This window comes from Trypanosoma cruzi, genomic scaffold (assembly GCF_000209065.1).
Source record: "Trypanosoma cruzi strain CL Brener 1047053516275 genomic scaffold, whole genome shotgun sequence".
Taxonomy (NCBI): Eukaryota; Euglenozoa; class Kinetoplastea; order Trypanosomatida; family Trypanosomatidae; genus Trypanosoma; species Trypanosoma cruzi.
Window position 1 is genome coordinate 39442 of NW_001849288.1, and position 12166 is coordinate 51607.

The window sequence follows — 12166 nt, forward strand, 5'->3', positions numbered from 1 at the left end:
ATAGCAACAACAACAACAACAAGACAATACGCCATTTAAGTAAAATCAACACAAAAACAAATCCATCCATAATTCAAACAAAAGAATATACTGATCCAAACCAAATCATTTCATTCCCGCTTTTTTTGTTAGTTAGTTTGTGCTTCTCACAAGACGTGTGTATTTGAATACGTGCCATGAAATGTGAGAAAAAAAAAAAAAGGGGTGAACAATTACTGTTCTTGATCTCTCCAACCGCATTTATTTTGGAATTATTACCGTTTCCTTTTCATGTATTGTCGCGGTCAGCGTAGAGCGGAATTGCCTCTACGCCTTCTCCCACCACCACCGCACACGCTGACCTCCTTGTCGGGGACACAACGGCGAGGCCACTGACGCCGCGAACATTCACGCGCGTATGCCACGCCACGCGGAGCATCTCCGTTCCTCCCGCAGCACTCTGCACGCCACACGTCTGGAGGTACGTTAGGCACTCGCCGTTGACAGCGACAGCGGCGTCATCGTCGGTGTCATCATTCGGTGACCCCGTGATCCAACTGACTCCACAGGCTGAGGTGAGACCGACACGCACGACGCAGATAACACCAATGGCCAACACCCCAACGTGCAGCAGCACCACATCACCAGAGTCCATGGCAGCCAGCACACGCCAAACAGCAAACGTATCCTCCACTCCTTTTCCTTTTTCTCCCTCTTCCCTCTTCTGTCCATACCGCTGCTGTTGCTCCTCTTGTTTCTGTGACTGAAACCCAATTCGTCGCCCCACGGCGATGGCATTGACGGCAGATTTGGCCCACGTGAAGTGTGTTGTGAAACTCCCATTCGCTACATTGCAGACACCCACAGTTCCGCTCGTGTCACCCACTACCACAAGTCGGTTCCTGGCATTCAAGGTATCCACCGCCATCATTGGTTTCGGTGTGGAAGTAGGGAAACGCGCCTCGCAAAGAAGCCTCAGAGAATCATTGGAGGAAAACACTCTCAATATCCCATCGCTGCCTCCCACCACAATTTCCTCAAACGTCGTGCAAACGGACAAAAACCGCGGAACCCCACGGCCTTCTTTCTTTCTATCATTAGCAGCCGGAAAAGCACTGGTAGACTCATGCTGTTGGCTCACGTGGGCAACAACGCGCCAGTTGTGATAGGTGGACCACTCCCATAACACCAGAGTCGCCAAACCCCCAACGGTAACGAAACGCATCATACTGCCGTCGCCATTCGTTACACACATCGCCATTGCCAAAATGTTTGAATCGTGGGGGCCAGTAATCGTCAATGGGGCATCCATTCCCATCCGGGGAGAGTGTGGGGTCAACAACACGGTGAGCATCGAGTTCTCACTCCCGCATATGACAGCAAATGCGGGGCTAGGGAGAAAAAGGGCGGTGTTGTACTCTCGACCAATGATGGCACCCCCAGAAAGGATGCGTGTTTCACTCAACGAGTCACAGGCAAACCATTCAGCCTGCACACCATCCGAGCAATGACACACAAATACAGGGAGACCACCAACACCAGAAATATCAGCGGGAATGGTTGCGGAGAGCAACCGCGGGGCCCTTACGCCGTGGTACTCCTCGACAAGATGCCAACTAAAACGCGATAATTGTCGTCTGTAGACAGAGATGTCCGTCCCAAACATTGTCACAGCAACGGTGTCGCTACAGGCAAGAACGGAAGAAATACGCCACGGAAGCCGAAGCGGAGACGATACTGGAACAATATCGACGCATTGACTCTCAACATTTACCAAGACAACACGCCATTCTCCTTGCGTAGATAACACCGTGATGCGTTCACAAGGGCTGTTTATATGACTTGTTTCCCTAATCACAGAAGCAATAGGCTCCCTAAACAGAGGCTCCCGAAAAAGCAATGTCGTTGCCGTGTATGCATAATCATTTATGCGGACAAGATCAATGGAGAGGCCACCTTCGTCGTCACCAACGAATATGCCAAGATACCGAGGCTGCGTCTTCTGATGCCCTTGCTGTTGTTGTTGTTGTCGTCGTCGTTTTTGCTTTTCAGGTGATGGTGTTCGTTGTTCTTTCTCATCGTCTTTCATCGGTGAGGCAAAAATAGAGATGCTTAGCGCAGTGGTGTGCGCTCCGGCACAACGACGAGTCACCCCCACTTCAGAGGCTCTCTCATCAAGCGTATGCGCCTCCAACAGAATGAGATTCCCATCAGCGTGAATGCTGGCAATCAGCACCCGTTCTTGCCAGTGCATTCCTTGTACAAGCAGCACCTTGGACGCACGTGATGACGATGCATGCAGCAGCACGACAATGTTAACCAATTCCTTCTCCTCCACTTCCTCCTGGAACTGCGGTTGAGTTCCAGTCAAATTGTACCACGTGCCGTATAAATTTCCTCCTGTGGTGCCGATAAGGGCAAGAAAGTACTGTTGACGTCCCCTCCAAATTGATCCTGCTGCAACTTTGATGCATGACGGTATGTCCTTCTTTGCATCTGTAATGGGAATTGACAAACGACGCTCTTTTCCTTTCGGGTCCAGTGGAAAAATAATGAGTTCATCCTCTGTGCACGCCAACAAACTGCCTACGTCATCACACACCACACCGCGTACGTGTCTTTTAGGCTTCTCTTTTTGCGACACAATTTCCCCCTTCGCGAGGCATGCGCTGACAAGGGCGTGTAGTAAACGGCACCATCGAAGCCACATGAAACCACAGCGATGGTGTTAAAAGTTGGATTTCTCAGAAGAGCAACTTTGTACACTCCACGACCATCGTGCTGGTGCCCACGATGTAAAAGCCGCCGCCCCACGGTTGTCGCCAAGAATGCATTCTTTTTGGTGATTTCTTTCAGATTCTTTGTTGACGCTGCGTTAAGAAGCTCCTGGAAATTAAAAACGAAGGCGTGCACGCTACCGTCCTCACTGCCGGTGGCAAAAAACAGCGTCCCATTATTTTCTGCGGTGAAGTACATCGACACATCAAACACACGTCTCCGTGAAAAAGACGCACCAGCGCCCCGCCAACAACACGTCCACTTCAGCTCCTCCATCATGTTGGCAAGACAATTTATATCGTCGGAAATGTAAAGAGTCGCCGTACGATCGTCACTACACGTGGCTACGCAAAAGCGCATTTGATCCGCCTCCATGCGGTCTCTCAGGGTGATTGCCTTTACAGCAAAGACGGCGCATCCCTGGCGGTGGGCGTTGATCCACGAGAAGGGGATGAGAGCCCCACGCGTTGCTTCCGTTTCCTCTTCATTGTTCTGCTTCTGGACAGCCGCAACAGGCAGCCGCCAAACGGCAATTGACCCCGCGTACGTGCCGGTAAAGACCGTCATGCCGTCACCGTCCCCCTCCAGTACAGCATCTGCGGCAAGCGCCACACCCAAACCAGTCGCCGCATACCGCACCAACAACGGTGCCTCTCCTGAAGCACGCGCCCAACTCAGGCTTTCCTCGCAAAGTATGTACGCGGAGCTTATGGCCGTGATCACCAGTACACCAGCGCCCGGTCCAAGACTTCGAATGCGCAACACTCTTGCCATGTCCTCCAGCACGAGTTGTGTGAGATGATGATCACCACCATCCAGCCATTCCAGCAGGAGAGGGTTGAGGACGAAAACGGAATCACCGCTGCCAATCACAAGAATGACACCCGCCTTGCAGTTCGCATCATCCACCACATGTTGCTCAAGTGCTGTTATCATCGCGCCATGGGGAAGCTCCGCCACTAATTTAAAGTCGGAATTGCTCTCAACATCCACACTTCCCACTAGCACACGGTTTCCAACAGCCAAACAAATCCACCGGGTGCCAACTGTCACCGCGTTCACTGGGGCATGCAGAAAACAACGGTTGGGCCTCAAAGACGGCATGCCATGCCGTTCCACACCCGTTCACGCACCTCCTCTTTGACTGTATACACAAACATATTTTGTGTATGCGTTGGAGGGAGGGTGGAGGGGAGGAATGAAAAATAAAAGACAAAGAATAAATAAAATAAATAAATAAAAATCAAGCAAAAAAGGAAAAAGAAAAAAAAAAAAAAAAGGACAGTATGAGAGAATGCTGCGTAAAAGAAAAAAGGGGAAGAAAAAAAAAAGCCCCCACACACACACAGAGAGAGAGAGAGAGAGAGGAACAAAAAAAAAACCGCTGGAAAAATAATAATACATTCTGAGATATAGAAATAAAGAAGAAGAGTAGGGAAAATAGAAAAAAAAAAAGGACGCAAAGACAAAAAAGAAACAAAAAAAAAAAAAGAAAAAGGAGAGAGAAAGGAGATGAAAAAAAAAAAAAAAAAACGTCCAAGTTGCAGAATAAAAGTAATACAGATATCCATATTGTCATAGATACAACGGAGTTAAAAACAACATGAAGCACGAATCACTCACAATTTATGGGTGATTCCTCCACCCGTCAATTCCGAACTTCGTGAATTTCTTCTTTTTTTTTTTTTTCTTTTTTCAGTTGTTTACAGAATCAAGTTAGACAAGTTCGTGGCATGTAATTGTTCTCTGCGTTACTTCTTGCTGCAGTTCCTGAATGCAGGCATGTCTCGAGGTCAAACTCACCACATAACGACAAACCTCCACCTCGCGTAATGTCATCTTTTCCTCCTCATTATCACGTGCACAATACAGGCGAACTTCCGTTTCTCTTGGTGCATTTGTGAGGTCGCAGACTTCGCCGTTTGGATATTTTGTGAAGATGTAACGATTTCCAAGGGCATCCACACCGTAACGAAAGTTTAAATCATCCTTCGATGGAGATGTTCCAAGAAGGAATTGTGTCTGTGGCCCCTGCGGCTCTGTTGTCAACAATACCCCATCGCTTAAAATCACTGTCGGCAAGTGCACTTGCACTATCGCATCATTCCAACAGAGCCGATACGTCCACCACCCCTCAAGTAAATTAATACATACTTTTTTAAACCGTTCATGAATGCGCTCAATAAATTTCACTGGAACTTCACTGTTTGCTTCAAAAAGTGCCGCGGAGCTCCGCTGCTCTAATAGCACCTCCGGCAAGACACACACAAAAAAAGATCCATTTCTAAGACGCATTGAGTAATATTGTTCCTTGCTAAGCCCCCGCGGTGGGGGCTTCTGAGAAAAGGCAACCTTGTAGTTCAGTCCCATGGCATGCTCCAGAGGATCGGGAGTTGCATCTGTCGGCTTCAACACACTCAGTACGGCAAGTAACAAAAAAATCCACCGCATTTGTGAGTGTAAACTAACCGTACAAAGTAAAAAGAAAAAGAAAAAGAAAAAGAAAAAGAAACCAACAAAAAAACAGACCCTCGCAAAAAAAAAAAAAAAATTAATAATAATAATAATAAAGTGGTGGACAAAACGCATCATGGCACTTCCGCAGCAGCGGTAAAAAAAATAGGGAAATGAGGGAATGTAAGTTTACACAATCACAGAGAGATCTTCGACTCGATAAGCACCGGAAAAAAAAAAAAAAAGTAATGAAGAGAATTTTTGAGTTCCCGCATCATCATCTTCCGCACAGCAAAATACACAAACACACATACATACACACACAGAGAGAGAGAGGGAGAGGTAAAGATAAGAGGCGAGATTCTCGTTAACTCCCCTTTTCGTCGGTTTTTTTTTTTTTTTTTTTTTCTTCTGCCTGGATGCGGTTGTATGTGTCTTCTCGGAATTGCGAATAACTTCAATCCCCTTCGCCACACGCTCTTAGCCCAGGGGGGAGAGACTCTGGAATTCCTTTTTCCTGCAATAGTTCTGTCATGGCGCCCAATAGACGCCTTGCCTGTCGTTTGTCCATCACATCGGGCCGCTCCTGCCCGCGGAAGTAATGCCGCCAGTTGCCCATATCCTCATGAAAAGGACGCAGAAGCTGCGCACATGTGTTGATTTGACGCAGTCCCTCCACAACTCCCTCAGTTGCCTCCACACGCCTTGTTTTTTCTACAGAAGAAACAAAAGCCTTGCAGAGTCCCAGGAATGCCCCATGTAAAGGATCGACATGTGTTCGGGTGTGAAGTCTCGCCCGCTCCCTCTCAATTAGCCCCAAAACGACTTCCGTCTTTGCAGCATGACGTCCCAGGGAGAGTGCGACAACATAATGAAGTCGCAATGGGGCATATTCCGGGTAAAGTGCAATAAGTTCCTCAAGAATGGCAGCGCGGCGAACTTCCAGGCCATGGAGGTTTGAAAACCCACTGCTGCAAAACTTTTCCCAGCGGGGATTCTTCTCGTAATGGATGCAATCAACAAGGGCCGCTCGTTCAGTTGGCAATAAAGGAGAAAAAGACGACGAGGAAGCCGCATTTGATGCATGCAATAACACGTGCAGTCCCATCACCAGAACCTCACCGTGGGTCTCTGTGTCGTCCAGAGCAAGAAAGTGCTCAGGCAAAACGGTCGTCAAGGCGTAGGCAGTAACAGCTATCCAGCGCCACAGAAACTTTGGCTCGGTACGATGGTTCTGTAGCACGACATCCCTTGGCTTCTCCTGGAACAAGGGGGAAAGTACTTCCAAAACAAACGCTGTTGCCAGTCGATAAGTTTCCACGGTATGCGTCATAATTTTTTGAGTGGCTGTTGCTGTTGATTTATCGTCTGTACTGGCCAACATGCCATCCAGCGTCAAACCAACCCGCATCATACAATCCGTGACGGTGTGGATGCTGCTGACGCTTGTCTTCTCCCTCGCCAACCTCAGCGCAGAGAGAAGGTCCTGCGTGTCATTCGCCAACATGACAGACGCAATGGTGTCATCTTCACCCTGCAGAAGATACACCACAAGACAGAGACACACGGCAGCCAAAAGCGCCAATTTCCAACGATACCTGCCAGCGCCCTTCGCACTACCGCGTGTCCTGCCACGGTACCGTCCCCTCTCTTCCCTCCGCTGCGTCATCAACGGGCGACTCACACCACCGAAACTCGTGGGATTCGCACTTCCTTCTCTCCTGCAACTCCGTATCCAAAACACATACACACACAAAAACCAATAAGAAGAAAAAAAAAAAAAGAAAAAAGTTCCGTTATTACATATTTATTCACTCGCACTTCTCTTCGGAAACACAAAACAAATACAAAACAAAAAAAAAACAAATTTGCAAAAAAGAAAACAAAAAAAACATAATCGTACTAAATTTTTTGCATCATCGCTACTCTGCGCAGCTGTTTGCGCGTGTCTGTTGGAAATGTAAAAAAAATGGATAAAAAATTTAAAAAAATAAAAATAAAATAAAATAAATAAATAAACAAGAAAAGGAATTCTATCTTTATTCACGATCATCGTCCTATTTTTCCCGTTTCCATCACTTCCGTTTTTCACCATCATTGTCCTCGCATAGTTCAGTTACTGGAGGGCATCATTTCAAAAAAATAAAAATAAAAAAAAACAGCCTAAATGTCACCGGAAACAAGTGCGTTGCCGCCCTGGTTTAAAGTACTTCGGTGAGAAAAAGAGTGATCACGTGCTGTCTCCCTATCCAAGAGCGCCAGTGTCAGGTCAGACAGGCTTGAAATGTTCACTCGCGGGATCGCCAGTGTCACATCCTCAGGAACCTTCTGAATGTCCACAATCATCTTGAACTGCTCCAGGGCACTCTTTGAGAAGCCATCGATACCGTCCATCACGATGATCGTGCGAGAGGTCGAGGCGTTAAGTTGCCTACACATGGCGGAGAAGTAGTCCATTTCAGGGCGCCACCGCAGCGACATCGACTCACCATCACCGCCATCAAGGCACCCATCTAACAACATGAGCAACTGCGAAGCCTCATTTAACATCCAATGCCCATTTTTACTCACCGTGACACATCCGACAGAAATACCACTTTGTCGAAGCTCTGAGAGAATTTCTAATATGCCTTCACGTGGACGTAAACCTCGATACGTTACGCATTTACGAAAATAATACTGCTTCCGTCGGAATAGGCCGTAAAGAGTGTCACACTCCATGTTATCCTCTGAAGTGCCCAAACTCAATTCTTTTACCCCTTGTTTAATGAGGAAACGCTGAAGGGCGGGAACGGGTCGGTCATGTTTCAGGTAAGCAAGATACAATTCCCCAGTGAATTTAAAGGAATGCATACCATTTTCCCGCAAAAAAGGTTCTAGTGTCTTTTTCCAGGCCTCGTAGTGATAATCCTCCACGTCCTCAATAACACTGTCCATGTCAAAGATAACGCAGTCAAAGTCAAATACGTGAATATCGCGGTAGAGACGAACAGACTCAGGTACGCCCAATCGAAGATGAATCCGATGCGTATCCGAATGAATAATAAGAAGTTCATTCGCGTCGCTGGTGCATTCGACAACTTCGTATGTTACCGTTCGCCGTGTCACAATAATACAAACAAGGCAGCCACGGTGTCTCACAGCAAATTCGTACTCCTCCCACTCGTCTGGTAAGACTGGATTAAAGTGCAATACGCCCTGGATGACGCGCATGCCTCCAAAACCAGCCGCGAGGCACCACCACGATCCAGCTGCCGCCGCCACGCTGTGCAAACCACGGCCCGTGCTATCAATCACATTTTCAATATCGACAAAAATGGTACGGTTAAAATGATACATTGCCCTATCAATCATGCCCAATTGCGAGGCCATCACAGTAAACATCACGGAGCTAAGAGGGGAATCGTTGGTGGTGATGGGCTCGTAGAAATTATAATTCGCCCGCACCTCATCCGTCGTAAATTTCTCAGGCAACAACATGGAAGCGAGGACAACATCTGGTGCTCGACACACCTGGTGACGGTAAATAACTGAGGGATCAAACGTATGAATCAGAAACCCCCTCGTGGCCTTTAAATCGCCAAATTCCCATTTCTTTTTCCGCATAAAAAACTGATCAACGGGGTGTACACGATTTTTGGCATCAAAAAGAATCACCATTTTCGAAGCAGCCCGTTCAATCATGAGAAGATCTTCATCGGTAAATTGACATCTTTCCTTCAACGTTTCCCACTCCTGTGGGTGCTTCTTCTGAAAGTGCGACGCCACTTGTACCGCCCATTGCATGTGGTTTTGGGCCATAAGGTTGGTAAAAAGATTGTTATCACTCAAGCCACTGTACTCATCGAAACCTCCCACAGATCGAATGTGAAACTGCCCCTTGTCCCATGTTCCCCATATAAGCCAAATAAGCACCGTGGAAAAAAGAACATCCGCGCCACCACAAAGCAGCAACGCCGTGTCTTTAGTCGCCATGATATATCGACGCATGGCGTATGCAACGACCGCATTACCGTACAAGAAAGCCGCACAAAAAGGTAAAGGACGATTCTCCCCGCCACACACGGTGCGTAGTGGGTACAAAGCGCCTCGTGGAAGATCCATATCTGCCGCAATATTTCTTGCTTGAGGTAAGGTATCGATACGAAACTGCAAAAAAGCCCGTGCAGTTTTTGGATCTATGTGCGAAAAAAAAGGAATGGCAATGGCATCCACATCCCAATGATGTAAACCATTACTAGTTTCACTCATGAATCCACGTGGTGGGGATTCCTTAACATACGCCCGACATAATGACATGTACAAATGTAAAAGATTAAAACGAAGCGCGCCTTGTACAAAAGAATTATTAGTCTTCACACGAAGATCAGCCACCTCCCAAAATTTTGCCACAATATTTCGATTTTCACTCACCATGGCATCATACGTCACCCCCGCCGCCTCTCGTGAATTATGTATGGCCAAATCGCACATATCCTCTGGTGTTGCATCTTCGTCGCCAAGGAAGGCGATGTATTTGGTAAGTTCCAGTCTCGTCGACTCACTTATGACACTCGTGTAAATCGTTTCTGCACTTTCCATGGTCTCTGCAGATTTAGAGGCAAGAAATGTGACAGCCTGTTTCTGCTGCTGCTGCTGCTGCTGCTGAGGCTGTTGTTGTTGTTGTTGTTGATTATGCTGCTGCTGCGCACTTGGGGGCGATGTACCGCACCGGCCACCGCTCGTCACAGAGCTTTCTGCCGGTGTGACACCCGTCGGCGACGCGCCCCCGATGTTAGAGAACGCCGCCAGTGGCGGGGAATTGTGATCCGTTGTTGCGGTGCAGCACGCCTCTGTGGCCGCCACCACAAGTCGCTTGCAGCTGTTACGCGTTCGCACGCACACAGCCGAGGAGGCATCAATCAAAGTGTGGCGGGAAACGATGTTCTCCACCTTCAGGTGCCGTTGCGCATTCACCGGCACCATCGTGCGGGAAACAATGCGAATGTCTGTATTAAGAACATTCTTAACGCTCACAGATAACTTTAATGCGGCAATATTTTTACGGGCGAGAGAAACAAAACGTGAGGCCTCAATCGTCACTTCACGTCCATGATTTTTCGACTGCCAGACCAGGCGACGACGAAGTTCACCCGTGCAAAGATCCAAAACACGCCTGTGCGACAGAATTGTTCCTGTCGACACGCTCACATGTTCACTACCGACAAAAACATCCACGCAAAAGGCATCTGGAACACAAATAAGAAAACATTCCCGTGCACACGTGCCAACTGTAAAAACCCGATGACTACGCGATAACAGTCGTTCCTCATATATCCCATTAACAAATGTCCCTCGAGACTCTTCTTCCGGCGTTTGCGCCTTCACTCTGAGTGTTGTGGGCTCCGCCCTGTTCGAGGAGCGCCGACCGACGGTATGTTCGTTGTTTGCGTGACGGCCGTAAGGGGCCGCCATGTTCGCCCCCTCTGCATACCCGCGCACACGCACATGTCCGTTGCTTACGGAGAACAAAGACTCGCTGATGGGAATATTTCCCCCCTGCGGGAGAGTTGTCTCAATAAATTCCCATGGCTCGCATAACAGGCGCTGCGTCACATCCGTGGTGTTTCTTGGCGAACTCATGCAATAATTCTCCGTAAACGTCATTGAAACTCTTTCTTCTGTTTTTGACATCTCTTTTTCAACTCTTTTCTTCTGCGTGACTGCCTTGACGTCAATTCAATTTGCCCCCCCCTAGTTTTTTCTCCTCTGTTCCTTTTCCCTCCGCACCCCGCCCTTCGCCGACTTTTGTCCGCACCTTAACTCTCTCCTTTTCTAATTTCCTTCAATCGCGTTACGCTCCTTTGGCTTCGCTGAAGGCTCTAAACCGAAAAGCAAAAAGACACCAGGACGCACAGCAATCAGTCAGTGAAAGAAACACTTCACAACACCCCACATGGCCACCTCCTCCCAATATACATATATAAGCATACACACACACTGCACCGAACTCTCTCTCTCAAAGTGCCCCATCTTCTCTCGGAGCATTCTTCCATGAGCAGAAAGCAAAACAAAAAAAAACATCAACGCAACGCCCCTCAAAAAAGTCCTGCATTTCATGTTCTCATCACCACAAAGGAACAACGCACAAACCTCAAAAAAAAAAAAAAAAAAAAAAAAAAAAAAAAAGAAGAAAGTAGAAGAAGAGAAAAAAAGAAAAAAAAAAACCTCTACGACACGGAATTGCAAACGCACAAAAACTTGGGGGAGCACTGAAGCCGAGCCACGCGACGTGGTAAAAGCGGGAAAGAAAAGGTGCTCCAAAATAATGTTAAAATTCTCGTCTCCAGAAGTCGCACAATCACAGAAGCAAACACGTGCACAAACCCGAATACCCTGAGAAGCTCAGATTCCACACGCAGTTTTTCGTTTGTTTCTTTCATATATTTATATTTCCTCTTCACTTTGATAAGTGCTAGCCCCAATAAACTAATAGGTAAAAATAGAAGGCCCTTGCAGCTAGCAATAGTCGTGGCGTGGTATGGCAAGGACCGAAGCAACATGTGTGGCTGATCATCATGCGTTATTTCCCTTTCTTCATTAATATTACAAAGTTCGATGACTCGCGGAACCAAACGTCGTTGCTGCTGTTGAATGCGATCGTGGCGGTTTTATCGTTCGTCGTATCGTTCCACGAAGCTCCGTAAATTGTCGCACAATAATATCGTGATCCGATCGATATTTCATTGCCAGCTCCCTTGCCTGCATGTCAAGATGCCTATCCAACTCCTTCAGGCTCTGCTCCACTCTACGGTCCTCTTCAATCTTGCGCTGCACAACACGGCGAAGTTCCTGCACATGATCTTCCACCCTCGCCTGTTCCTCCTCCGCCTGACGACGTTCATGAATGAGACGATTGTTTTGATCCATGAGTGCCTGCCACTCGGATGTCAAGACACGCCCTCGACCCTCCAGC

The 12166-nt window shown here is 47.7% G+C and overlaps 4 protein-coding genes and 1 pseudogene across 4 annotated transcripts, besides 21 other annotated features; all 5 read right to left on the reverse strand.

The window, feature by feature from the left end:
- Nucleotides 1-2377: part of a sequence feature (areas merged during assembly that could not be assigned to a particular haplotype. This can correspond to areas where the two haplotypes were merged or to regions with more than two copies in the genome that were merged during assembly.) that runs on past the window's edge.
- Nucleotides 269-3862, reverse strand: Tc00.1047053506155.90 (annotated as a pseudogene).
- Nucleotides 1991-2023: a microsatellite.
- Nucleotides 2378-2607: a sequence feature (areas merged during assembly that could not be assigned to a particular haplotype. This can correspond to areas where the two haplotypes were merged or to regions with more than two copies in the genome that were merged during assembly.).
- Nucleotides 2608-3475: a sequence feature (areas merged during assembly that could not be assigned to a particular haplotype. This can correspond to areas where the two haplotypes were merged or to regions with more than two copies in the genome that were merged during assembly.).
- Nucleotides 3476-4654: a sequence feature (areas merged during assembly that could not be assigned to a particular haplotype. This can correspond to areas where the two haplotypes were merged or to regions with more than two copies in the genome that were merged during assembly.).
- Nucleotides 3959-4036: a sequence feature (A-rich).
- Nucleotides 4105-4124: a microsatellite.
- Nucleotides 4195-4290: a sequence feature (A-rich).
- Nucleotides 4426-4453: a microsatellite.
- On the reverse strand, nt 4474-5208 carry Tc00.1047053506155.99 (hypothetical protein, conserved; the record flags this gene model as incomplete). The annotated part of the gene is made up of 1 exon (XM_808028.1): nt 4474-5208. One exon carries the CDS (start codon nt 5206-5208, stop codon nt 4474-4476), a length of 735 nt encoding a protein of 244 aa, XP_813121.1.
- Nucleotides 4655-5692: a sequence feature (areas merged during assembly that could not be assigned to a particular haplotype. This can correspond to areas where the two haplotypes were merged or to regions with more than two copies in the genome that were merged during assembly.).
- Nucleotides 5237-5281: a sequence feature (A-rich).
- Nucleotides 5293-5328: a sequence feature (AT_rich).
- Nucleotides 5599-5622: a microsatellite.
- Tc00.1047053506155.110 (hypothetical protein, conserved) lies at nt 5669-6880 on the reverse strand (the record flags this gene model as incomplete). The annotated part of the gene is made up of 1 exon (XM_808025.1): nt 5669-6880. The coding sequence occupies one exon, from the start codon at nt 6878-6880 to the stop codon at nt 5669-5671; it is 1212 nt and encodes a 403-aa protein (XP_813118.1).
- Nucleotides 5693-6672: a sequence feature (haploid, non-Esmeraldo-like haplotype).
- Nucleotides 6673-12166: a sequence feature (heterozygous, Esmeraldo-like haplotype).
- Nucleotides 6966-7001: a sequence feature (A-rich).
- Nucleotides 7043-7103: a sequence feature (A-rich).
- Nucleotides 7174-7242: a sequence feature (A-rich).
- Nucleotides 7348-7370: a sequence feature (AT_rich).
- Tc00.1047053506155.120 (glycosyl hydrolase, putative) lies at nt 7375-10884 on the reverse strand (the record flags this gene model as incomplete). The annotated part of the gene is made up of 1 exon (XM_808026.1): nt 7375-10884. The coding sequence occupies one exon, from the start codon at nt 10882-10884 to the stop codon at nt 7375-7377; it is 3510 nt and encodes a 1169-aa protein (XP_813119.1).
- Nucleotides 9829-9898: a microsatellite.
- Nucleotides 11347-11417: a microsatellite.
- Nucleotides 11797-12166, reverse strand: Tc00.1047053506155.130 (hypothetical protein, conserved; the record flags this gene model as incomplete). The annotated part of the gene is made up of 1 exon (XM_808027.1): nt 11797-12166. A coding segment is annotated over one exon (370 nt), but the record flags the coding sequence as incomplete, so codon positions are not given.